Here is a 27,931-nt window from a genome sequence, read left to right as displayed (position 1 = left end):
AAAAATCAAATTGTGTAGGGGCAGTTTTCAAAAATAATAATTTTTATAATCTGGAGTTTTCTTCCTGCTGTTAGTGGGCATTAGCTAGACATTTTCCTTAAGTGTTTGCCTCACTATTACTTTGTACATGTGAGAGTAAACATGTCTATTAAATGTTCCCAATGTGTGAGAGGCACTATGAAATTCTTTAAAAAAAGAACGTGTTAAGAACTATTCAAACTATATGTGCATGTGGCCATTCAGAATTTATTTACGTGAAATGTACATGTTGGAACTACATTAAAGACCATTTTTATGCATTGTAAAAATAAATTTTTAAAGGACTGTGTAACTCAGTTCTGCCAATATGAACACAATTCTGAATTTCCCACACAACTGCCAAGTGTGACTGAAAGTGTGCCAAGAAAGACTCAGTGCTAACCTCTTCCTCTCTGAGATCCTCCTCTTGACACTGGATTCTGCCCTCTTCCTCCTCTCCGGCCTCTTCCTCGGCCTCTCCCTTTGTTGGCTGCTGCTGTGATGCTCTCATCAGAGTCATCAGCCATCTGTTCTGCCCAATCTATACTCATAAGGTCATCAGCACTAAAGGCGGAAGCAGCTTCCTCTGACTGAGATCTGAGGGCTCTGGCCCTACTCATGGCCTAAGAGGGATGACAAGAGGAAAATACACATCAGTAGACAATGCAGCAGCCTAAAAGTCATTAATCCAGTCACTCAGATGGACATTTCATATTGCCAAACTGTCTAAACTATTATTTTTCACTAATCATGCTAAAACATGTAAAACAGGAGAAGCTCCCTCCCCCATCAATCAAATTCAGTGCCTATGATTTGTTAGATCAATTTACAATACTACTGATACCTGTAAAATGAGACCTTTTGAAAATGTGTATCGGGAACCATAAAATTTCACAGAATCAAAAGTTTCAGAACTGGGAGGAATGTTGGCAACCGCCCCTAACACAACACCGCCATTTGTAAGGGACTGTCATCATTTGAGCTACTTTGTACAATGGGCTCTTGATAAATAACAAGAAAAAAAAACTGGAGGTCAGTTGGGAGCTGGAGGCTGCCGTGGGCAGCCGGGACACGTGGCTTGGCCGTAACCCCGTCCGGGGCCTGGTGGGACCGCAAGGGCCCATGGCCGAGCCAGCTCCGTTACCTCTGACTTACAAGGATGTGGCCGTTTATTTCTCCGAGGAAGAATGGCGGAATCTAGAGGCACGGCAGAAGGAGCTTTACAAGCAAGTAATGAGAACCAATTATGAGATTCTTGTTTCTCTAGTGAAGAACCAATTAAAGTAACTGAATCTATAGAGAAAGAAAAATAATCTTGTGTCATGAACCCCGTGCCACCCAAAAAGAATGTTCCAAGCATCAAGATCACATGGATGTGGACTTCCCTGGTGGCGCAGTGGTTAAGATTCTGCCTGCCAATGCAGGGGACACGGGTTCAAGCCCTGGAAGATCCCACATGCTGCGGAGCAACTAAGCCCATGAGCCACAACTACTGAAGCCCACTCACCACAACTATTGAAGCCCACGCACCTAGAGCCTGTTCTCCATAACAAGAGAAGCCACCACAATGAGAAGCCTGAGCACAACAGTGAAGAGTAGTCCCTGCTTGATGCAACTAGAGAAAATCCACATGCGGCAATGAAGACCCAACAAAAGATCAAATGGATACGAAGTGGTGTATTAGTGTGGGTTTGGTTTGCATTTCCTTCGTGGCTAATCATGTTGAGCATCTTTTCATTTGTGTATCTTTTAGGAGAAATGTCTATTCAAATAGTTTGCCCATTTTTGAAGTGGGCTATTTGTCTTTTTATTGTTGGGTTATAAATGTTCTCTATTTGTTCTGAATATCGAACCCTTATCAGATATATGATTTGCAGATATTTTCTCCGTTTCTTGGGTTGTCTGTTCCCTTTTTGATGGTGTCCTTTGATGCACAAAAGTTTTTAAGTTTTGATGAATTCCATTTTATTTTTTCTTTTGTTGCTTGAGCTTTTGGTGTCATATCTAAGAAGCCATTGCCTAATCCAGAGTCACAAAGATCCACTCCTATATTTTCTTCTAAGAGTTTTATGGTTTTAATGCATATATTTAGGTCTTTGATCCTTTTTTTTTCCTTTCTTTGATCCATTTTGAGCTAATTTTTTTATACTGTGTGATATAGGGATCCAGCCTCTTTTGCATATGGATATCCAGTTGTCCCTACACCATTTGTTGAAAAGACTGTTCTTTCCCCCATTGAATTATCTTGGCACCCTTCTGGAAAACCAATTAACCATAAATGTCAGAGTTTATTTCTGGATTCTTGATTCTGTTTCATGGATCTACTTGTCTAGCCTTATCCCAGTACCACACTGTTTTAATTACCATTGCTTTAGGATCAGTTTGTCAATCTCTGCCAAAAAAAAAAAAAGGCAGATGGGGTTTGGGGATTACTGTCATCTAAGCAGTACTAAGTCTTCCAATTCATGAACATGGGATATCATTTCATTTATTTAGTACTTTTTTTTTAGGACTTTAAAAATTACTTTCAGCAACATTTTATGATTTTTATTGTGCAAGTCTTATGTTTCTTTTATTGGGTTTATTCCTAAGTATTTTACTCTTTTTGATGTTCTTGTAAATGGACTTGTTTTCTTAATTTTTTTTTGAAAAATAGTTTTATTTTAAAAGATGCTGAGAGTTCAACCCAGATGAAGACTGAGAGTAGGTGTATGGATTTATATTTTTAAATTAATTTTTGTTGGAGTATAGTTGCTTTACAATGTTGTGTTAGTTTCTGCTGTACAGCAAAGTGAATCAGTTATACATATACATATATCCCCTCTGTTTTAGATTTCCTTCCCATTTAGGTCACCAAAGAGCATTGAGTAGAGCTCCCTGTGTTATACAGTAGGTTTTCATTAGTTATCTATTTTATATATAGTGGTGTATATATGTCGATCCTAATCTCCCAATTCATCTCACCCTCCCTTCCCCCCTTGGTATCCATATGTTTGTTCTCTACATCTATGTCTCTATTTCTGCTTTGCAAATAAGTTCACCTGTACCATTTTTCTAGATTCCACATATAAGCGATATTATATGATATTTGTTTTAGGTGTATGGATTTAAATAAAAGATAGTGATTCCTTTTTTCATGAAACTAAAAAAAAAGAAAAGAAAAAAACTCACCAAAAATAGCTGCTATCTCTGGGTGATGAAATTTTAGGGCGCTTTTTGTTTTCTTCATTATTATTGAATATTTCAAATTTGCTACAATGTACATTTTCTAAAATATTACTTTTGTAATCAGAAAAACATAAGCAATAATCTCTTACAAATATACAGTAAAAAGAATTAGGTAGAACAAAACAATTGAACGCCTGGAAAATAATAAAAACGTGAGGGCCAAGATTTTAACTTAATAAATTTTAATTTGATAAGAAACTGTCTAGAAAAGACAAGTTTGAGACTTAATGAAATATCCTAACTCTGAAATGAATATAGATTTTCTGATTAAAAACAGAATAAGAGCAATGCTGCCCTGATCTCTTCCTTTAAACCTATCAAAATGTAACAAGGAGAACAAAAATTTTAAAAATACCTTTTTGAATAAAATTAGAAAATTGCTCCACCCACAAAACACAAAACCCAGGAGAAAGAGTTAATGGGTATAGTGAATATTTGGCCTGGCTAAGGGAGAAAGTTGAGAAGAGTTTCAGACAGTGTAGAGAGCTCCAAAATTGATCTACCCGTGCCAAGAGGCCATGACAACAGTCTCTCTTGCTTGGAATGACTAGTTCTGGGTCTAACAATAGGCATCTAGAGCTTTTCTAAGCTCTGTGTGGTGCCATGAAATATGGAGAGACAGGGCTAGATGAGGAGATAAGCACTAGATGAGGAGATAAGCACACAGCAGGCAGGGCAGAAGCAGGAGTGCAGCGGGTGGGGAGAGGTGGAGGTAACCCAGCTTCACGCTGATGAACTTGCTGAAGTGAAACAACAGCTAAGTCACTACGGGAACGGCTCAACATGGCATTACAACTCCAAAAGAACAAAACTTTAGGGAATACAACCAAAAAGATACAAAGAAAAGATAGTTGAAAAAGATTTCAATTCATCTTTCTTGTCCCAGATGAAGTACAGTCAGTCCTCATAATTTTCAGACTCCGTATATGCAAATTCACCTACTTGCCAAAATTTATTTCTAACTCCTGATGCGTTTGTGATCATTCATGGACACGTGCAGAGAGGTGCAAATTCTGAATCGCCTGACACACACCTTCCCAGATGAGGTCGAACGAGGTGACACTGAGCCTTCTTTAAACGAGTATCCTTTTCACAGTACGTTTAGTGCCGTGTTCACACTTTTGTGCTTTCAGCTGGGGATTTTACTTTTAAAACGGCCCCCAGTGTAGTGCTGAAGCGCTGTCTAGGGTTCTTAAGTGCAAGAAGCTGTGATGTGCCTTATGGAGGAAACACATGTGTCATATATGCTTCATTAAGGCATGCACTGAATGGGCCACAAGTTCAATGCTAATGAATCAATGATATATATTGAGTAAGGTCTTAAAACAGAAACACACATGGAAAGGGTTATGTATTAATCAGTTAACAAAAATGTTGTAACCAGTGGCTGGCAGGAACCTATTCCTATATTTCCCCTAGGAGCAACAGTTCAGTGTTCACTCAGTGTTTACAGTGACTTTATAGAACACAACTACCATGAATAACAAGAACCAGCTCTACATTAAAAAATATATACACAGGGACTTCCCTGGTGGCACAGTGGTTAAGAATCTGCCTGCCAATGCAGGGGACACAGGTTTGAGCCCTGGTCCGGGAAGATCCCACATGCCACGGAGCAACTAAGCTTGTGCACCACAACTACTGAGCCTGCACTCTAGAGCCCATGAGCCACAACTACTGAGCCCACGTGCCACAACCACTGAAGCCCGTGCGCCTAGAGCCTGTGCTCCACAACAAGAGAAGCCACCACAATGAAAAGCCCGCGCACCACAAGGAAGAGTAGCCCCCGCTCGCTGCAACTAGAGAAAGCCCGCGCACAGCAACGAAGACCCAATGCAGCCAAAAATAAATTTATAAAATAAAATAAAATATATATATATTTAAAAGAAACAAGGAGACCTAAATTACATAATAAGGTAGATCTAGCTGATACATGTTGAACTCTGTACTCTGAAAATAAACAATATACTTCTTTTCAAGACCCCATGAAATGTTTTAACCGATATATAATGGGATGCTAAGAAAAACATCAATCCTAAATAGTAAAAAGAATATTATCATACTTTCTAATCACAATGCAATAAAATTAGAAATTAATAAGACAAAAGCCTGGACTCCAAACTGCAAGACAAAACAAAAATTGTAGAATACCTAGAAAATGATAATAAAAATACTGCATATCAGAACACATGAAACAATTTTAAAATGAATTGTTAAATTAAAGCAAAGAAAGGAGAACGGAGGGAAAAAAGATGTAAGGAAAATTAAAAGAATTGTGATAAAACACTTTGCTCAATTCTAAGTGATTTGGAAAATAAATGACCTAAACTGAATCAAAAAAAGATAGACAGTCTCAACAGACTAATTAACAACATTTTGAGAAAATTCTTAAAAGAACTACACTCCCGAAAAGGATCGCAACCAGAAAGTTTCACAGGTAAATTCTACCAAATCTTCAAAGAACAGATGATTCCATGGCTATTTCAATAGGAACAGAGCATAAAGAAAGAAAGCTTTCAGCTGGTTTTTATAAAGCCAGCACAACATGGTACTGAAAACTGACAAAGGACTGCATGTACAAAAGGAAAATTACAGTATCTTACTCATGAATATCAAAGCAAACAAAAGGAATCCCGGGGCGCATGGAAAGACCAGTACACCTATTATCAGGGGCTTCACAAAGTGATACTAAGGTTGGGTCAATAATAGGATAGAAAATAATATAATTCACCATATTAACAGAACACAGGAGGAAGAACCCTGCATGCTTATCTTCACAGATGCCAACAAAGCTCTTAATTCATTACCCATTCTGGATTTAAACAAACAAACAAAAAACTCTCAGGAACAAGTGGATACTTCTTTTATATAACAAAACGAGTGCTCTTATAAACCAATTAGAGAAAGACCAATGCCCTAGGCAAAAGAAAAAAATATTCTATGCAAAGAACATGATCAGGTGTTTCATATAAATATAACTTATAAACATAAAAATTGCTCAGACTCACTAGTAATACAAGTAGTATGAGTTAAAAGCAACAGTAAGAAATAATTTCTCACCACTTAGATTTGTAAAGATCAAAGGATGTAGTAATATGTCATGGCCGGAAGGATGCAGGGAAATAAGCACTCCCTAATACTATCGGTCGGGAGAGGAACTGGTGTAACATATTTGGAGTGATTTGGCAGAATCTAGCAAAATTTAAAACACACATGCCTTTTTATGATTATTACTTCTTTGAATGAATTATCATCATTGCCAAATTTCATACTTCGCCTTTGTCTAAATACTACATCTTCGTTTTAGAATCTCAAACATTATACTCAGATAATACTTCATCTTTCTGTACAACAGACTGTGGACTTTACTGATATCTTTGAACTACATTACTTCTATGAATTTAGCTCATGAGTGGAGGCATAGGGCCAATGGCAAGACAATGTTTCCATATACTTTTTGCGAGATTTAAAAATATACTACCCTAGTATTATTGCACTTTTTTGTAGTAATATATACGTAACATAAAAATTTACCATTTTAACCATTTTTAAGTGTGTATTTCAGTGGCATTAAGTACATTCACATTGTTGTACAACCACTGCCATCATCCATTGCCACAACTTTTTCATAATCCCAAACTGAAACTCCATACCCATTAAATAACCCTTCATTCCCTAACCACCTCCCCCAAACCCCGATAATCACTCTGCTACTTTCTGTCTGTATGAATTTGACTACTCTAGGTATCTCATGTAAGTGGAATCACATAGTATTTGTTCTTTTATGTCTGACTTACTTCACTTAGTATAATGTTTTGAAGGTTTATCCATGATATAGTATGTTCCATTCTATACTTCAATTTCATTCCTTTTAAGGCTAAAGAATATTCCAATGGATGTATGTATCACATCTAGTTTACCCATTCGTTTTTTGATAGACTTTGGATCGTTACTACCTGTGGGCTATTGTAAATAATGTTATGAACATTGGTGTACAAATACATGCTCGAGTCCCTGCTTTCAATTTTTTTTGGTAAATACTCAGAAGTGGAATCACTAGATCATGTGGCAATTCTATGTTTAAATTTTACATTATTTTATAATAGCAGTTGGGAATTATTTTCATTAAAAAGAGCTCTTCGGGCTACTATTCCTGCGCCTCCCCTCCATGCCTGCACCCACCACATACACACATGCGCAATTAAGTAAGTTTTCGACAAGAGCAAAAGGAAAAAAAAAAGAGAATATCAGCAAGCCGAATACTCGTAGGCCGAATTGGAATAAGTCAAAGGCAGCGGTCCTCAGCCAACCCCTGCTCAGTCCTACCCACCCAAAAGAGATCCTGTGGACTGACTACTCTAAATAAACCTACTAGTTATTCTGATTTAACAAGCTGACATATAATAAAGGAATTTTCAGAAAAATTACCTCTCGGACTTCATCATCTTCTTCATTCTTCTGTCTGCTTTCTCTGAAACGACGTACCTGGATTGTAACAGAATAAATCACAAAAATGTTACAAACATGTCTGTTATGTAAATATAAAACTGATTAACTTATGTTTTCCATTACAACATAAAATTCGGAAATTCAAGTATAGTTTTGTTTCACAAAAGATTAAAGAAGTCATATTCCCCCAGTGACTTACATTAAAAATTCAGAAATGTACTCTAAGAAAAACTGGCCCTAAGCAAAATGATACTACCTGCTGACCAAATGCTTCAAGTCATTGAGAAACAGCCTGTCGGACTGCAAAGGGAAAAATTCTAATGTCCTATGGGTGTTATAGTTCAGTAAAAGAGCTAAAAACAAAAACCTCTCTTTTAATAGGCTTGAATTATTACACTGCTCAAATCATTCTTGGGCACCTGGCTGCAAGTCATCCAGGAGGCTCTCCGAAATGGTACCTGAAGTGGGTGGGCCCCTGAAGATCCATTTTGCTAACAGTCAACCACCAAATGTTTGCTGTCTGCCAACCCTGGTCCTGGTGCCATGAAGGATACAAAGCTTCCTTTTTTACTGGTTCCTTATAATATAGTTATATAGCTATACAGCTCTTATAATATAGTTATATAGCTAGAAAGAAACTCCATTTATTTAATAATTTACTCGGCACATATTTACTGAGCCAAGCTATGTGCCAGGTGCTATTGTAGGAACTGAGAATACAATAATGAACAAAATGGTCAAGAATTCTGCCCTCCATGGAGCTTACAATCAGTGTGTGCGTGTGTGTGTGTGTGTGTGTTACAAAATAAGAAACAAAATAAAAAATTATGTTGTATTTTACAAAGTGTATAGAATCAAGTTAATTTACAGCTAGACTGAGAAAGCTCCATCCTTACCTCTGAGGAGCCTCTGGCATTCCCAGGGCCAAATTATTTACTGATGGATTTCAACCTGCATGAGCAGTTAGACAGCGTGGTTTGATTATGCGACCAGAGAGGCATAAAAGACTCCCTGGAAACTTCTGCACAGATCTTGGTGCTCTGTCCCGGGTTTGCTGTGTGCATATAAGGACATGAGAAACAGACGCCTGGTATCTCTCAGATCCCTAATGCCTGCCTATACTCCTTCTCTTGCTGTACCGTTATCAGTTGCCTTTAAATAAAAACTTTAAGTGAGTGTGTTCAGTGGAGTCTTATGAGTCTTATGAGTCCTTTCAAATATGTGAACCTGTGAAATCTTTGCAAAAGGTGTTAAGTGCTCAGAGAAAAGTAATGCAGGAAGAGGGACAGACAGTGCTGAGGAGAGGCTACAGGATGATCATCAAAGGCCTCACGGAGAAAGTAGCAAAGCAAGAAGGTAGCAAAGATTTTAAAAGGTAGGGAATGAACCTTGAAAATAACTGGGGAAAATCATTCCAGTCAAAGGAAAGAATATATGCAAAGGCACCGGGGCAGAAGCATGGTATGTTTAAGAAACAGCAAGGAGGTCGCTGGGCTGGAGCAGACATGAGGATGAAGAAGTAACAGAAACCACATTGAGTAAGGCCTTGGGAGCAACTGTAAGGACTTTTGTTTTTAGGCAGGAGTGACTTCATCTAAACTACGTGAGGATCACCAACAGCTCAGCTGAGCTGAGGACAGAACAGAGTGTGGAGGAAAAGCACAGGCAGAAACAGGGAGACCAGTTTGGAGGCAACAGGAGTAATCTAGGTGAGAAATGGCCAGGCCTTGGACCACTGATAGAGATGAAGGTGGTGAGAAATAGTCACATCCTGTATATATTCTGAAGGTAGAGTTAAAGGATTTCCAGACAGGATATAGGTGACAGAAAAAGAGGAGTCAAGGATAACTTCAAGGTTTACCGCTTGAGCAAATGAAAGAATAATGCTTCCACTAGAACCCTACAGGTAGAGCAGGGGCTAAGGTTCAGCAATTCAGACTGGGAATGTTGGAAGTTGGAGAGGTCTATTAAACATCCGAGTGGAAGGTCTAGCAGGTTGTTGGCTACATAAGTCTTGAGTTGAGAGGAGAGGTTTGGGCTAGACTTTTGAAAAGTCATCACCGGATGACAGCATTTAAAGCCAGGAAGCTGGGTGAGAATACAAAAGGAATATGTAGATGAAGAAGGGGTCCAAGGACTGAGTTCTGGAGACTCCAACTTAAGAGGCTGGAGAGGTGAGAGGAATCAACAGAGACTGAGAATACACAGACAATGAGCTGGGAAGAAAACCAGAAGAGTGTGGAGCCCTAAAAGCCAATGGAAAAAAGGTTTTAAGAAGAGGTCAAGTGAGATTTAAGATGGAGAACGGACAATGGATTTAGCACTGGAGGTCACTGGTGCTTTGACAAGAGTAAATTCACTGGAAAGAGGGGGTCGAAACCCCTGAATAGATGGATTTAAGAGAAAAATGAAGGCGAAGAATCTGGGCAGCAAATACAGAAAACTCTGTGAAGCAATTCTGCTATAAAAGAGGAAAAAAGAAATAGAATAACAGCGAAAGGGAAATAGGATCTAGGCTCCAGAGTTTTGTTGAAAGAAATAGCAGCATGTTTGTTAAGATTCAGTAGAAGGGGAAGAATACAGGAATAATATTTTTTTTAAAAGACGGCACAGCATGTAACAGTGCTCGAGGTGGCATGTGATATATCAAAAGCACTGAGTCATTCACAGAAGAGAAATGAGCATCAGAGTAAAAATACCGAGCAGGCATTATGTGTCAGTGTACTGAGGGCTTACATGTATTCTTTTAATCCTCACAACAACCTTGAATGAGTTTCTATTATCCCCATTTCATAGATGAGGAAACTGAGGCACAGAGAGGTTAAATACTTCACTGACGGTTCCATAGCGAGTAAGGTCATCTGGTCTATAGTCCATACTCTTAGCCACCATGCTACACACACATACCCCCACACCCCCACACACACTCTCTCTCTCTCTCAAAAGTCATGATGTCACTCCAGGTGTGGATGATCATTTTGGGGAGTGGAGGGTGGGAAGGAGGGTTTGTTTGTTTTATTTATTTACTTTTTTAGAGCAGCTTGGGTTCACAGCAAAATTAAAAGGAAGGCACAGAGATTTCCCATATAGCCCTGTCCCATACATGCACAGCCTCCCCTATTAATATCAACATCCCCCACCAGAACTGTACAGTTGTTATAACTGATGAACCGATACTGACACTCCATACTCCATATCACCTAAACTCCTTAAGGTTCACTCTTGGTGGTGTACATTCTTTGAGTTTGGACAAATGTATAATGACATGTATACATGTATAACCCACCATTACAGTTTGATACAGAGTAGTTTTACTGTTCTAAAAATCCTCTGTGAATCCACCTTTTCATCCCCTTATCCCATCCCTGCCCAACCACTGACAACCAGTGATTTCTGTACTATGTCCATAGTTTTACTTTTTCTAGAATGTTACATAGCAGGAATCATACATTAAGTTACTTTTTCAGATTGGCTTCTTTCAGTTGGTAATAGTCACTTAAGGTTCCTCCATGTCTTTTAATGGCTTGATAGGTCATTTCTTTTTAGCACAGAATAATATTCCCTTGTCTAGATGTTTCACAGTTTATTCATTTACCTACTGAAGTACATCTTTGTTGCTTCCAAGTTTTGGCAATTATGAATAAAGCTGCTATAAATATCATGTGCAGGTTTTTGTTTAGACATAAGTTTTCAACTCCTTTGGGTAGATACCTAGGAGCACGACTGCTGGAGAGTACGGGAAGAGTATGTTTACTTTTATAAGACACTGACAAACTGCCTTTCAAAGTGACTGCACCATTTTGCATTCCCACTCGCAATCTAAGAGTTCCTGCCGCAGCACATCCTCACCAGCATGTGGTGTTGTCGGTGTTCTGGAATTTGGCCGTTCTGACAGGTGTGTAGTGGCATATCTCCTTGCTTTAATTTGCATTTCCCTAATGACATAAGATGTCGAACATCTTTTCATATGCTTAGTTGCCAACTGACTACATTCCTTGGTCTGGTAAGGTCTTTTGCCCATTTTTTAATTGGATTATTAAATTTTCTTATTGTTGAATTTTAAGAGTTTTTGTATATTTTAGATAATAATCCCTCATCAAATTTGTCTTTTGCAACTATCTTCTCCCAGTCTGTGGCGTGTCTTCTCATTCTCTTCACGTTATCTTTTGCAGAGCAAAAGTTTTTAATTTCAATGTAGTCTAGTTTATCAATTACTTGTTTCATGAATCGTGCTTTTGATGTTGAATCTAAAAAGTCATCACCGTATACAAGGTCATCTAGGTTTTCTCCTATGTTATCTCCTAGGAGTTTTGCAGTTTTGCATTTTACATTTAGGGGGTATGGTCATGTTATATTTATGGCACTTGACTGACAAATCCACCCATGCTAAAAATTTATGAACCTAACACATCCAGAGCCACAGAGTAAGTAGTTTTAGAGTGTGGATTATCTGCCTTCCCTGTCAAAGTACCTGGCATTTAATATTACTGGTTGTACATTAGTTGACACTGTAAGGCTTTAAAAGAATCATGTTAAATGACTAAAAGCACAAAAATAAAAGTAAAAGGGAATGAGTTTTAAAAATAACATTGTGTTCTTCTGCTCAGAGGGAATTTGGAAAATACAGGAAATGATCCCCTATAATCCCACTACCTGAGCATAACCACTGATAATGTTTGGAATATCTTCTTCCATTCTTTGCATACACGCACCCACTCACATATAAAATAAAAATAACTGGGATGCCATTGTGTATAGTTTTACCACTTTGGAATTCTTTTCCCACTTAACGCTGAAAATACTTTTGCATGTTCTTCAAAAGTGTAATTTTTAATAGTTGCATAGTATTCCATACTGGGTATGTGCCAACATTTATTTTACCAAAACATCTCCAACTTTTCCCCACTGCAGATAACACTGACATAAATTACTCCCCATTCTAAATCTCTATCTCATTATTGTCTTAGGAAAATCTCCCAGCGCTGAGTTAAAGGACAAATCTTAAGCTTCTTGACATGCTTAAGAAGGCAAAAATGCTTTTCATTGCTTTTCATTGCTTTTCATTGCAGCAGAGTACTAAGTATTTCATTACCAGCAGAGTACTAAGTATCTTTCTCAAATTGTTGCCACTTTGATAGATAAAAAATACATTTAATTTGAGCTTCTTTGATTATCCTAGGTTAAATACTGGTTTCATATGCCTATTAGCCATTTATATTTCTTTTGTGAACCACCTATTCAGGTCCTCTGTTCATTATTCTATTGAAATGTTTAATATTCTTCTTAAGATTCATAAGAGCCCTTTAATGCAGTAAGAATATTAACCTTTTGTTCTGCCCACATACGAATATTTTCTCCACGTCGATACCTTCTCATTTTGTTTTTTGACAATTTGACATGCAAACATTTAAAAATTTTATGTAGTCAAATCTAAAGAGCTTTTCCTCTGCTTTTATGCTCAGAGGGACTGCATTTCCTAGATGAAATTCAAAATCTCAATCAAAACTTAATAAAAAATTGAGATAAGCAGACATTTTCACCCTATGAGGTTCATTTTAAAGCACTTTCATGATCTTCAAGAGAAGATACTAGCTATGGGCAACAAAACTAACATTCACTGGGTATCAATCATATTTGAGACTGTGTTCTAGACACTTATTAGACATTTTCTAATTTAATCCTCACTTTATGATCTCAGTTTTATAGATGAGGAAACTAAACAAATCGTGAAGTTAGTGATTTACCAGAAAGAAACTTAGAGCTACTCTTAAGGAGAGACTATCTAAATAATAGATTTTCCACCCCAAATTAGTTACTCACCTCTTCATCGATTTTATCTTCTAGGGCATCAGTATGACGTTCTTTAAGAAATCGCTGTGTTTTTTCCAACTGATATTTCACTAATTCCTCTATGGCATCTTTTTCTTCCTTGTCCACAAATTCTTGTACTGCTTCACCCATTCCCCTTTCTGTTAGAAGTGAGAGCTGCACGTTCTGTAAGAGACATATACATCACTGGATGCAGCATCTTCCTTACAAAACAATTCTGTATAAGCAAGGGAAATTGCAGAATAATTTTACCAGAGAAAAAGACAAAAAAGTCATCTAGTTATTGGAGGGAAAACACAGCAAAGCAAAATAAATCAATGGACGGTAATTAAGCCTACTGATAAATATTAAGGGCCAGAAAAAGCAAAGTAAAAACAAGAAACAGGAGTAGAGTACAGGACTTGTGAAAATGCAGAGGCCTGAGAGGCTGGGACACAGAGTCCAGAAATAGCAGCTGACGACTAAGAGAGCAGGTTAACCAGTGTGGTAGGCAGAAAAATGGCCCCTAAAGATGTCCACATCCTAATCTCTGGGACCTGTGGATATGTTACATGGCAAAGGAGAATTAAGGTTACAGGTGGAATTAAGGTTGCTAACCAGCTGCTACAAAAGCGGGAGATTATCAGGGACTATCCAGGTGGGCCCAGTGTAATCACAAGCATCCTTGAAAATAGAAGAGGGAGGCCGAAGGGAGTCACAGAGGAGTATCCGGGGCAATGACGGCCAGACAGATCCAGCGTTGCTTGCTTCGAAGATGGAAGAAGGGGGCCCGGAGCCAAGAAACACGGCTACCTCCAGAAGCTGGAGAAGACGAGGAAATGGAATCTTCCCTACAGCTTCCAGAAAGGAACACAGCCTTGACAACACCTCCAACAAAAACCAAGTTTTTGTCCAGTGAGACCAGTGTCTGGTTTCTGACCTACAAAACTGTAAGGTAATAAACCTGTGTTGTTTTAAACCACTAAGTTGGTGGACATTTATTCCAGCAGCTATAGGAAGCTAATACAACCAGAGGGTCTCAAAGTGGCATATACCCACAAAAATAAGAATAGCTTCACCATCCAGTGGCTTATTAATAAAGTAACTCTGAAATTACATCCAGATGCAAGAAAATTAAATCCTGGATTCAGACTTAGGTAGTAGCGATAAAAAGAAAGAGGATAACAACACTGACAATAATAGACACAATAATAACAATATTAATGACTGACATTAATTAAGCACTTATTTTTCTTGATACGTAATAACTATAAATGAATGTAGTTGTCACCCTGCTTACTTCATGGAGACATTCTCAGGATTCGTTTTGTTTAAACTATCAATTACACATATCTTAAATTAAAATCTGTTATTATAAGATAGCCATTATCTAAACTGAGAACTGTAACTAAGAAATTACCTTCTCTGCGGTTTGAAAATACTGTTTCACAAGGTCTTCTACCCTTAGAGTTGTTACTTCTGAAGGTTTTGTGATGAACTTCCCAAAGTTGATCTCTTCTCCTAGAAAAAAGAATTCCATGAAAAAAAAAAAGTAGCAGTTTCTCTTTTAATGTTAAAGTGCCCAAACTCACTGAAGGTTGCTGTCAGTGAAGGAGGTATGGCCAAACTTTATCAACTGTCAGTTTGCTCAACCCAGTAAATTCTGAGGCAAAAACATGTCATTTTTGCTAATATCTAGAGTCATTTCCCCGAAGTCTGTATTTCTTTTCCAAATCTCCAAGTGGTATGTCTCTTGGAGCTATTCTCACAGAGTGGTCCACAGATCTCTGGGAGTCCCCCATACTGGTTCAGGGGGCTTAAGGTCAAACGTACTTTCATAATAATACTAAGACGTTATTTATCTCTTCCACCGTATTGACATTTGCACCGATGATACAAAAGCAGTCGTGGGTAAAACTGCCGGTTCCTTGGGATGAGTCAAGGCAGTGTCTCTGAGCTCTACTGAGAGTCATCACTTTGTACTCACAGTTCAAAACAAGACAAAACAAAAAGCCAGTTTCACATAAGAATGTCCTTGATGAAACAGAAAAAATTATTAATTTAATTAAATCTTGGCCATTAAACACAAATCTTTTTAATATTCTGTGAGACAAATGGGAAGTAGGTTTAAAGCACATTTGCTTCATTCCTAGGCAGGATGGTTGTCTCAAAAAACAGCAGGTACAGAATAAAAAGAATACTGTCAAAAAGCATAGGGTCCAGTAGGTGCTCTGCTCATAACCTTTGTCAGGGAAATGAATATTAACTGTCCAGCACGTGTGTGACCTGGTGTGGAAAACACAATGATAAAATGACAGGATGCCGCCCATAATAGCAAATGATTACAATACAAGATGGTAAGTGCTACAACAGAGGTAAGAACAGAAAATATGACACACAGAGAAGAAATAAATTAATTCTTCTCAAAGAAGGCTGAAAATAACATGCAGATAGCAAACGCAGTTATCATTTGACTCAAGACTTGCACTGCAACTAAGAAGTCCGCATGCCGCAACTGAAGATCCTGCATGCTGCAACAAAGACCCCACGTGCCATGACTAAGACCTGGCACAGCCAAAAATAAAAACAAATAAATTAAAAAAAAAAAAAAAAAGACTTGCAGAATGAATAAGACTTACTAAGCAAAAGAGGAAAAAGAAAAAGTATTTTAGGCAGAGGGAAAAGTTTATGCAATGGCTAAGGGGGTAAAGAGGCACAAAGTTCAGTGTGCCTCTAACAAAGTGGTGAGGACAAGTGAATAGAAATCTTTTTTGAATTTCAAGACAGGAGAATTAATATTGCTTCATAAATATGATTACTATATTTTACTACGCCAGACACTATGTTAAGACCATTTACACACAGTATATCATCTAACCCTCACAACAATCCTGTGAGGCAGGCACAGTTATTATCCTGATTTTGTAGACAAGAAAACAAAACATCAGAGATTAAGTAATTTGCATGATGTCACACATGTAGTTAAAGTAGCAGAGCTGGCCAAAACAACAAACAATTTCATGCTTTCGATAAGATATACAAAAGGTCACTGTTTCCATTCAGCAATTAATGTTTAAACCAAAAAGGGATCATGAGAACAAAACTGACAATGGATGAAACTCAAATAACATAAAGTACTAGGTTCTATACTCCACATTCTCACAAATGCTACACCCAAAAAATTCAAGGAATTGATAAGGATGGGCAATTAAAGTAAATCACCATCAGTAAGTAACTAGCTAAAATTCATAGCATAAAAATATCATTCTTTGATATGGATTTTCCCCCCCTAAAACAGTATTCTATGAGCTCCATTTAAATATCCAAATGACTGTTTCAGGCTGAATTAACAGCACACACCATTGTGATCACAATTTCACTATGAAAAACAGAAGCTCATTAAATCGGGGTTAATAAAAATCAAGGTAGCGTACATGTAAACAAGAGCCATATTTTTCTATGAAAATTCTGACTCGATAGCTCTAAGGAGATGAGCCTCTGTATTTAAAAGGACCAATACTTCTTAAGAAGAAGCACTGCTTCAGTCAGATGACCTGTTTTTGATAAATGCTAAAATAAGGGCAATTTGTTTTTTTGAACTTTAATTGGAAATTAATTATCTGATCAATAGAAACATCAAACTTAAGCCCTTAAGTACATATCTTTTTAACATTCTGGGACACCTCTTATTTCAAAAGAGTGGAGTCTTCTTAAATCACTGTACACTGTAAAGCTGAAATATTTAGCCCTGCAAAATTTGAGAGTATGTTCTCTGAACATTAATAATGTATAGTAAATAGTAGATATTTAAACGCTTTCTCTCTAAAGTATGTTGTCAATCAGCAGCACGTCTTAAAAAAACTACGAAAGGCTTCATTTCTGTATTGATATCCACAAGTTTACAAATGATTTCTATCTAATTTTTAGAAGAGATTTAATTATTCCAATTATCAGTTTATTTGTCTGAGATATTAGAAAGAATCATAATAAAACATTTTCCATTATTGTTTTATACTTTTACTAGAGATTGATTTATGTGAAGCCTATAAGAGCATTTTTTAATTTGTAAAGATAACTAGCTTACCCGTGTCTTCCTTTTGTTCTCTACGCCTGAAAAAATGGATAACATCTTTTGGATTAGCTACCCGGTCCACAAATTTCTGGCTAAAGCGAAGAGCACTGAACGGTTCAAAGCCTCCACTATAGTCCACCTGGAAATACAGAATAAGCTATGAAGGCTAGGAAAAAACAGATCACCAATTTCAGTATTCATGTTTATGTGTAATACTTTTAAGTTAATATGTTAACGTTCCACAATTCATTTTAAAGATCATGATGATGTTATACCATTTATTCTACTGAGAAAATAAAACTTCAAAGGTTTACACTTATGCAGAACATTGTTTGATGGAATCAAGATACAATAAGAATTCCCACAGTGTCAGAAAATTACATCTCCCCATGATAAAACCAGCAGTCTAGGTACCAGGAATATCATCTGAAAAGGATGTGAAATTTCTAAACAAATTTTTTTAAACTTTTAAAACAGAAGGAGATTCTCTACCAAAACAAAATGCTGGCCCTAGATGCATTTGTTAATTGGTCTATCATGTAGGGATAAGCTTTTACACTAGACAAAAATAAATGCTGGGAAAATCCACGGAAGAAAAGAAGCTAGTCTGTGAGCTTTGAGAAATGATCACCTTCCTTCAAAACACAGTACAGTCATCCCTCGGTATTCACGGGGGATTGGTTCCAGGATCCCTAAGAACACCAAAATCTGTGGATGCTCAAGTCCCTTACATAAAATGGCGGAGTTCAATCAGCCCTCCATCTCCGTGGATGCAGAAGTGCAGGTACAGAGGGCCAACTGTTTCTATTTACAAAAGAACTAATAATTGCTCTCAAGGCAGGCTCTTTCTAAAGAAGTCTATGGTGGTACCAAGCTCTTTACAAAGAAAAATACTACATCTCTTTCTAAGAGATATAATTGTTCTCCTAAACTAGCTGTTCTCAAAGTATGCTCTGGGAATCAGCATCGTAACACATCACCAGCCTTTCCAGATTACTCCTAACCTCCACCCCACTTACCCTCTTCATCACACTTAGCACTAGCTAAGAGTTTGTTCATGTATTCACTATTTGTTGATTGTCTCTCCTCACACCTCCGCCTCCTGTAACCCTCGTCTATTTTACCATCACTGTGGCCCTCCTCCCCGCCCACCAGCATGCAGAAAGAAGGTACTCAACATACATTTGCTCACTGCATTAGTGAATCAGTAAGCGTCCTCTAGCCAACACAATGTACTTCTGGAATACTACTTACGTGAAAATATTTGTTCTTTTGTTTCCTTAATGAATTAATAATTTAGTGTGTTTAGAAAAAGGAATGCCAATTTTCAATTCAAGTCTGGTTGGTTCTAATGGTATCAGGCAGACACAGATGAGGAACATGGGACCTTCTGCCCTGATAAAGAGAACTATGTGGTTCCCCCGAAGCAACTATGTTTCTGTTACCCAGACCATCTCTACAGCTGCTGCCATGTTCTAAAACAGAAAATGCCAAATGCTCAAGCTATTGGGCCTCCCCAAAACTCTTCAGACATTTTTAAAAACTGTACTCCAGCCTAGTTTTATTTGTAATTTTCTGTTCCTAAAAGTCGCAAAGCTCGTTCACTAAGCAAACTTTACTGAGTGTCCACAATGTGCAGGCACTCTTTTAAGGGCCAGGGGTAAGGGCCAGGGGTGAAGAAATTCACAAGCTGACTGGGAAGATAAACTATGTAAAGAAGTAATTGCAAGCAGAATGTGATGGTGCTGTAAGAGTATGTACACCGTACAGTGCAGCCAAAAAAAAAAAAACTTAAAAAAATATTTAATAAAACATTATTACACATATACGTATATATAACATTTTATTACATCTTCTGAGAGTGAGATGTAATAAAGCCATTCTCTTTCTTGGCAAACTCAAAAAAAAAAAAAAAAGAAGTATGTACAAAGTAGACTGAGGACACAAAGGAAGAAGCAACGACTCTGAAGGGAAGTCAAGAAAGGCTTCTTTGGGGGGCTTCCCTGGTGGCGCAGTGGTTGAGAGTCCGCCTGCCGATGCAGGGGACACGGGTTCGTGCCCCGGTCCGGGAAGATCCCACATGCCGCGGAGCGGCTAGGCCCGTGAGCCATGGCCGCTGAGCCTGCGCGTCCAGAGCCTGTGCTCCGCAACGGGAGAGGCCACAACAGTGAGAGGCCCGCGTACCGCAAAGAAAAAAAAAAACATTTGGGAGTTGTCATTCTATAGGTGACCATATGCCTAGACTGAACAGAGGGCTAACTGAAAGATAGGAAGGGACAAACATCATTCGTAGTAGAGAATGCCGAAGAGTGATTCAGTAAGATGACAAAAATCTACTGAATTTGACAATTGAAGGTCATCTTTTCCACCTTAGATGGTGGGGTCAGAGCCTTGATTATAGTGGATTGAGGAAGAGAGTATTACATGAGCAATATAGACAATGTATTTTTTTGAAAGAAAATCAGAAAGGGCAGGAGCTAGGAGAAGGGAAAGGCAGAGGGGCAAAAAAAAAAAGTCTGTTGTTATTTGTTTGTTTGTATGTATCATGATAGAAAAGATAAGCAGGCATATAGGCACAGGAAACACTTCAATTTCTTAGACTTTTCTAATACTGTCAAATACTTATCAATTCTTTCCACATATTTATCAAGCACTTGTTATGTGTCAGGAACTGTTCTGGGATCTTTGGATATATTAGTTAAGAAGATTCACAAAGTTCCATGCTTCTACAGAGCTGACAGTTTTGTAATGAAGGACAAACAATAACCAAAATAAATAAATTGGGTGTAGTAGGTTAGGAGGATGTGTTGTGGGAAGAAAAGAAAAGAAAAAGTAGAGAAGGGAAGTGAAATCAGGAGTGTTGGAGAGAGAGTATGGGGGTTGCAATCTTAATTAGGCTGGGGCCCACTGAGGTGACATCTGAGCAGATCTGGAGGAGGTGAGAGCATGTCTGATGCATCTGAGGAATTACAAGAAGGCCAAGTGTCTGGAAGGGAGGGAGAGAAGGGAACAGTAAACGATGAAGTCAGAGAGCACAGCCAACGTATCAAATACAATAGACTACTTAGAAAAAGAGAAAAATAGAGAGAAAAGAAACCCAAACCTATCAAAACGAAACTATGATTAAATCAAATCCTGGCTGCTTTATTATTTTTTCCACCAACGATGACTGCTCTTTTTAGTATACGTACTCTCTTTGGTACTTTTCCCAAAATATCCATGTAAACTGTACAATACTCTCCTCTGAAAATCAATAAAGTTGAATTTATCTGAAGAGGACTTACTCGCAGTCGTATAAGAGGCTTCTCTGGCTGTCGAGAATTTCCCAGACGTTCCCGTTCTGCATTTTCAAGCATTTCTTCAATCTCAAAATAAAGATATTGTCATGTCTAGGGGGAAGAGGTACTACTGGCTGGCATCTAGTGGTTGAGGTCAGAGAGGACTTGTAAAAGTCCTACCATGCACAGAACAAGCTCCCACAACAAAGTGTTACCCAGTAAAATGTCAATTGTGCCAAGATTGAGAGACCCCGGGCTCCCTGACTAGGCCAAGACAAATCCATTCATTTTCCTTCTCCGTGGCCTCAGAGATTGGGTTCAGGGACAAGTACATGACCTCAGTCCAGAGAAACTCAATGCTAGGGGTTTATTTGGAACTACTGGGAAAAAAGGATTCTTTCAGCTGTAAGGACAATGTAAGTCTGTGGGCCACCAAGTGAAAATGCCTTCCTTATAGCGAAGCTTAAGACAGAAACCATCAGACTAGGTGGCACAGAACTGGACACAGAAACAGAGAAAACTACAGTCTTAATTTGAGTTTCTGGATCTAGTCATTCTGAAACCAGCAAACTCTTAAACTTTCCAGTTATATGAGTTACATGTTGCTAGTAAGCCGTGACACTGGGCGAGTTACTTTATCTAAGGTTCAGCTCCTCTTTCTATAAAATGTGTATGGTAGACTCTACCTACCTATAGCATTATTCAGTGGATTAAATGCAAAATGTTGTCAACAGTGTCCAGAATATATACGCCGCCAATGAATATCAGTGATAATTATCATTATCATGATTTTTATAAGAATAAAACGCAAAGCAGAAGAGCCTACACAGCGTAAGAAGTGAATAAGTGTCAGTAATTAATGTTATTAAGCTGTCAAGTTCCATATTATTAAATGCATTCACCCAACTTCATAGTGGCTCTAGAATTTCCGCACTGGTTTAGGGATGGCAATCTGCATGGTGGGAGGTATGGGACTTACACTGAAGTGACAAGGTGCATAGCACACATTTTAAGATTTTATTTGGAGGGAGATTTCAGGGTGAAAGGGATGTGTGATAGAGATTATTAGCGTAATGGAGATTATTAGAGAGGCTAAGGCTCTCCTCATCTACCATAACATCCTGCCATTCTCCAATCAAAGCCACTGCCTGCTTTCATTAATAAAATGAACAAATTATCAAATTAGGATAAAAAGAGAGAAAAGATTACGTATATGTTTTTGAGAAGGAGGAAAGGATCTGGGAGAGGGGCTTAATTAAACAAAGTTTCTTCTATTTATAACATTCCTCCCTCTGGAATATTTTTTTATTTTTATTTTTTGATGTGGACCATCCTTAAAGTCTTTATTGAATTTGCTACAATATCGCTTCTGTTCTATGTTTTTGGTTTTTTGGCCACCAGGGATGTGGGAATCTCAGCTCCCTGACAGGGATCGAACCTGCTCCCCCTGTCCTGGAAGGCAGAGTCTTAACCACTGGACTGCCAGGGAAGTCCCTATTATAAAAAAAAAAAAGAAAGAAAAAAATCTGATACAACTGAACTCATTTATAAAACAACAGTGGTTCCTTACAGGCTTCATGAGAATGTAACAAATATAATGACTTCCCTCTACTCTACTGAAGTATTTACCTCTCAACTAAAGCAGATCTCACTGACCTTTATCTATAAGAATTACCTTCTCCAAGCAGAAGCTTTGTATGGCTTGGGTTACTTTAGGATTATCGGGGTTAAAAACGTCTGGATGATCAGCCAGAACGACATCCTCCATGAAAAACTGCCGCACTGTGTGGAGAGGAATTTTCTGCATGTTCATCTTCCTTCCTTTAATACGCAGCAAACCAACGTGTCTGAAATGAGGAGGGGAATGAAAGCATAGTCACATTGCAAACTTCCTCAGGAAAATGTGCACGTCAAAACTATCATATTTCTAAATTTCTACAAATTATTTATAAAATCACACCCTTCAAAAGTGTTTTTAGTAATTTAATCTTAATGTTGTATCACAGGAAAAAACTTAAACATTCTTCTTCCCCAAAATAAAATCCATTCATACATCATTTTTCCTACAGCACTTTAACTTAAAATTTAATTAATAAAAACATTAGTCTTGAATTGGCCTAATGAGCAGCAAAATCATTAATACCATTGGGATCTTCTCCTGTTGAAAACAGCTTAAAATCTGGGCAAACAGTAAGACTGTATTGAATGATCAATCTTTACGAATAAATCTATCATATAAATAACAGCATCATCAGTACCTTGAGCCTATGAGATGGTTAGACTATCATAGCAAATTTTTCTTAAATTGATTTAAAAACTATAATAATTACTCACTTCTTTACAGCTTCTCCTGGGGAAAGAGAAGTGACCACTGAGCTTCCAGGCTGTGATACGTAAAAGAGCTGTTGTTCATTTTTGGTTGGAGCTATTTTACACTCATGTTCATGGCCCCAGATAACAAGATCAATGAAGTCATCCAAAAACTGTTCTGGAATGAAGTTAGTACTTCCGTGTTTACTCCTATGCCAAGATTTTTAAAAATAAATATTATAAATGTCCAGAGATACAGAAAAACTTCATAATAAGTAAGTCTGTATAGATCTTTCTTTCTCCATTAACTAAAGATTTATTACATCCCTTCTATATGCCAGAAACTTTCAAGGGATTGGGGATGCAAAGACAGTATCTAATTCCTGCCCTCAAAGGGTTTACAAACTTGCAGGACACAGACAAGTAGAAGCCTCAAAGGAGAAAGCAGTCAATTCTACATACAGAGGCAGATCACGAAAGGCTTTAGAGAGGAATAACTCCCCCTATGGGAAAGTCAGAAAAGCATGAGCTCTAAAAATAGTAAAAACCTATAAATTGGTCTGAGTGTATACCAGAGTACAGAAAACGGGAAGTGAGTAAAGTCTAAGCTTTGTAAAATAAAGTCAAAACTCTAAATATGTTCCATCATTTTTTTAATAACATGTTTCTTTTACTGACTATAAAAATGAGAATGTCAGTCTTACAGAGATAAGTTTTCAATATTAAATAAAATATTGTATGAGTATGTGATTTTCAAACTCTCATTTTATACCTAGATTAGCTGCTATTATTAAGATATGTGAAAACCCAAAGAGAGGAAGACAAAAAAAGTTTTCCCTAATACTGATTTATATCACTGAGAATTTAAGTAAAAGTGTTCAAATACTTCAACCAGCATTCACTTAAGGCAAACTGACATTCATGCATTGAACAAATATTTACTGTGTGTCTACTATGTGTCAGGTTTCCCAGGTCTCTTCTAGATACTGAAGACATAGCAATGAACAAAGTCCTTGCTCATCGTGGGGGAAATTAGCAATAATACAATATGTTTACGTATCTGCATACACACACACATGCACACACATACATACACACACACACACACACACACACACATATATATATATATAAAATTTGTCAGGTAGTGACAGGTGCTATAAAGAAAAATAAAGGGAAAAATTACATGGAAAAGGGAGGCTACTATACAAAGGGTGGTCAGGGAAGGCATCTCTGACAGGAGACAAATGAGCAGAGAACTTAGAGGAGGGATCAGGTGTGCATGGGAAGAAAGTCCTAGGCAGAGGGATGAGCTGATGGCAGAGGTACTGACATGGGAATGTATTCAGTGAGTTCAAGAACAGCAAGGAGACCAGCGTGGCTAAGCAGAATGAATGCAAGGAAGAGCAGGGAGTGAAATCAGAGAAGCTCATGTATCTAGGAATATTTATGTAAAAAACATTTTTATGTAAAAAACGTTATGATCCTATCACAATTACTGAAGAAATGCAGAATAACTCAAATACGACATGATGTAACTATGCTTTAATGGAGCACTGGTAAAGGGAAGATTATGCTGGTGGGCTGACTCTGATTTGTGACCTAGAAGCTGATCAAAACATCTTTGTGGAAATATTTTGCATGACAAAATTGCTCAGGGTTTACCTTCTTTTGCTGCAAGAGAAAGAAACTGGTCCACATATAGAAACAAATGGAAAATAAAGTAAAATGTAAAAGGCTCAAGAATTCTCACTTAATATGAGAAAACCTGTTTTTTATAAGACCCTGAAAACAGTAACAAAAGAAGTACCTAAGAATGCAGAGGATGACAAATGAACCTAACAGCATTACAAAAAAACTATTATAACCACAATGAAGGGGTAAGGGAAAAGGAACTGACCGAAGTAACTTTAGAAAGTGGTGTTTTTGACTAGATATAGTAAGGCTAAGGACTAAAATAACATACAAACACTGTACCCTAGCTGGCAAATTTGTTTCTCACAGGGCTATGGGTCAGCAATTTTGAAATTACTTTGTTATGTCAACCAGTATTGAAAAAAAAAAAGTAAACATACCGTAGATAATACAATCGAGGTTTCTAACTGTTAGAGAAAGAAGTCACAAATAAGAAAAGACAAAAATGAATCCTGTAGGGCTGGATTCGAATCAGTATGAACTCGTGCTTGTTTGTTTTTTTTTTAGCACCTGTATACATACAGACATGTATGCATGGATTAGTGAATATACATATATTTCTTTAACTCTAGTCATGAGGGCTAAGAGACCCACAGTAGCAATAAGCACATTTAGCGGCCATATCTGGGTTTCAAAATACCACTCTCCAATAAAAGCAATTAGGGCTCCTTGGAGAAGTGGTTGATTCCAGGGCTTGAGGAGAAAAATACAAGATGAGCCAGGAGCATCTTGTGGTACTAGAAGGTTAAGGACATGCTCAAAAAACAAAAAGGAAGAGGGCATGTTGAAAGGACATAGAAGCCAATGTAAAAAAGCTCCCAATGGTCAGAGTTGAAACAACCTGAGCAACAAAAACAACATCAAAAAATTAAAGGATTGGATTATAACTCAAAGAATTAAATAAACATCCTTGAGTCCACAGTAACATAAATAAACGAATGAATAAGTAAATAAATGAGAAGGGACAAATTTTCCTAACAGAAGAATTTCAATTAATAATTATAAAAAGAATGAGGGGAAAAAAAATCAGAAACAACACCACAGTATTAATTGCTGGAAACAAGATCCACCAATGGATGCTAAAATTTGTGGGCAAAAGTTTAAGTTGAAACAGGATGTTCACATAGTCTCAATGTATTTTTCCCCCAATATTTATTAATTACAAAGTAGAAAATGGGACCTCTACAGGGGAGAAACCTGGTCTACACCACCATAATTGAATGATCAAGATTATTAACATCACCAGTAACCAGCCATACCAACATTATACTACCCATTCCCCTTACCAGTGCTGCCATTCCAAACTTTCATTCTGGCTTGGAATCGCTGATAATTGTTCCTTCTGACTTATCCCTACCTTGGGAAAGTACAAAGTGTAGCAGAACTGGAAAGCCCTCAGCAAGAGAAGGAACAAACTCCCAGTTTGTTATATGGAGACCACACATATCAAAACTCTGGACTGCTCCTCCTTTAACTCACACTGTTTATTGAAGAATATACATAAGGCAACATAAGATTGCCCCCTAAAGCCTTTCTTTCACTGAGTACCAGTGATGGGTAAGTACCAGAGTATTGTGCTGTCAATAGATATCTCTTCAATAAATAATAAATTATATAATCAGGCCCCAAATCCCTTTAGATTCTTCCTTAATAACTTCTCAGCTTTGTCCCTTACATATCATTCTCACTACCATCACTGTTACCATCTCACACTTTTTTTTACTATAATGATCACATAATAAATCTTGCTTCTTCAAATCTCTATTCCTTTCAATCAAACCTACACCCCACCAACAGATTAAATTTCTTAAAACTACTAACAAAAGAAAGTTGATCTAGTTGATCTATAGTTGATCAAATAGTTGATCTATTTAATATTCTGGAGAAACACTTGTATATATGTACCAGGAAAAATCTATAAGAATGTTCCTAACAAGAAGGTTTAAAAAAGCAAAAATCTGGAAATAACACAAAACACAAAACACTCACTAAGAGGAGAGAAAGCTGAACTGTATACATCAGCGAAAATGAATTACCCTTTTAAGCATCAAAATGGATGAATCTTAGTAACATAACGTTGAAGAAGATAAGCCAACTGCAAAATATAAAGTATGGTGTTCCAGTTATACCAAAACTAAATAAAAAATACTCATAATGGATGTGTATGTGATTAAACAATAAAGAAAAGCTATGGACAGATGAAATAAAAATTGAAGACAGTGCTTCCTCTGGAGTTTGTGGAAAAAGGTGTGGTCAGGGAAGGGCATGCGGTAGGGTACTCGTAATGTTCCACTTCTTTCTGAATTTAGGATTATTCATTTTATGGTTCTTCTTATCCATATGCTAGAAATATTCTTTGTAAGTATGAATATATACTGAAAACAATTTCAAGATGCAGTCACACAACGCGTATCGAAGTCTTGCCTGATCCTGCACTGACAACTTTCAAAGCATCAGGAGCATTTTACTGAAATAGGTAAGCTTGGAAACAGAGATTTTGAGTCAATACTTGACTCAAAAATTTTCAGAGACTACTTTTACCTGTTCTGATGAATCACAAATAAGTTAAACCAAGAGTTCCCATCTTCTTTTGGTCTCAACATTGTTACTTTTTTGTTGACGAACATTCGGTAGAGCCTTTCATCTGGAATGGATCCTGAAATGGATATTACATTATTTTAAAAGTGGTTTCTTACTCGGTTTTAAAAAACGAATATGTTTTGCTTCTAAATTATGTGCTTCTCTGAGTACTTCATTTTCCTATTAGAGAGATATTTGAAATCTGATATCATTATTTACAAATGAACATGTTCCAGGCTCATGCCTGACAGCTGCTAAGCAGTTAGTTGCATTTGAAGAATGTTTTCCAGGTCAAGCATATATACTTTCAAGATCTGGAAAATGTGGAATAAAAATTTGAGTTTTCTATGCTCAAATTCTTATTAAAATTTCTAATAATATTGTTTTCCACTCTCCCTTTATTTATTCTAAGTATATATGTACTTTTGATTTAACATATACATTGTAAAATACACAGGAAGAGATATTACAGGGGATGAGATTAAAAATGTAT

At 37.4% G+C, this 27,931-nt stretch overlaps 1 protein-coding gene across 2 annotated transcripts in view; it reads right to left on the bottom strand.

The window, feature by feature from the left end:
- MRE11 (MRE11 homolog, double strand break repair nuclease) overlaps window positions 1-27,931 on the bottom strand; it is a 73,212-nt gene that overhangs the window by 26,072 nt on the left and 19,209 nt on the right. For both annotated transcript variants that reach the window (XR_003791506.1, XM_029208711.1), the window contains exons 7-15: window positions 27,400-27,514; window positions 23,188-23,373; window positions 22,529-22,700; window positions 20,860-20,940; window positions 17,588-17,714; window positions 14,924-15,024; window positions 13,516-13,689; window positions 7,675-7,731; window positions 422-641 (exon numbers count right to left, since the gene is read on the bottom strand). Coding sequence is in view for 1 of the 2 variants with exons in the window: in XM_029208711.1 (XP_029064544.1) it covers window positions 422-641; window positions 7,675-7,731; window positions 13,516-13,689; window positions 14,924-15,024; window positions 17,588-17,714; window positions 20,860-20,940; window positions 22,529-22,700; window positions 23,188-23,373; window positions 27,400-27,514 (1,233 nt within the window). In the remaining variant the exon portion in view is untranslated. The remainder of the gene's footprint in view (window positions 1-421; window positions 642-7,674; window positions 7,732-13,515; window positions 13,690-14,923; window positions 15,025-17,587; window positions 17,715-20,859; window positions 20,941-22,528; window positions 22,701-23,187; window positions 23,374-27,399; window positions 27,515-27,931) is intronic.

This window comes from Monodon monoceros, unplaced genomic scaffold (genome assembly GCF_005190385.1).
Source record: "Monodon monoceros isolate NGI ecotype Baffin Bay Population unplaced genomic scaffold, NGI_Narwhal_1 Super_Scaffold_7, whole genome shotgun sequence".
NCBI lineage: Eukaryota > Metazoa > Chordata > Mammalia > Artiodactyla > Monodontidae > Monodon > Monodon monoceros.
This window is presented reverse-complemented; position numbering and strand designations above follow the sequence as displayed.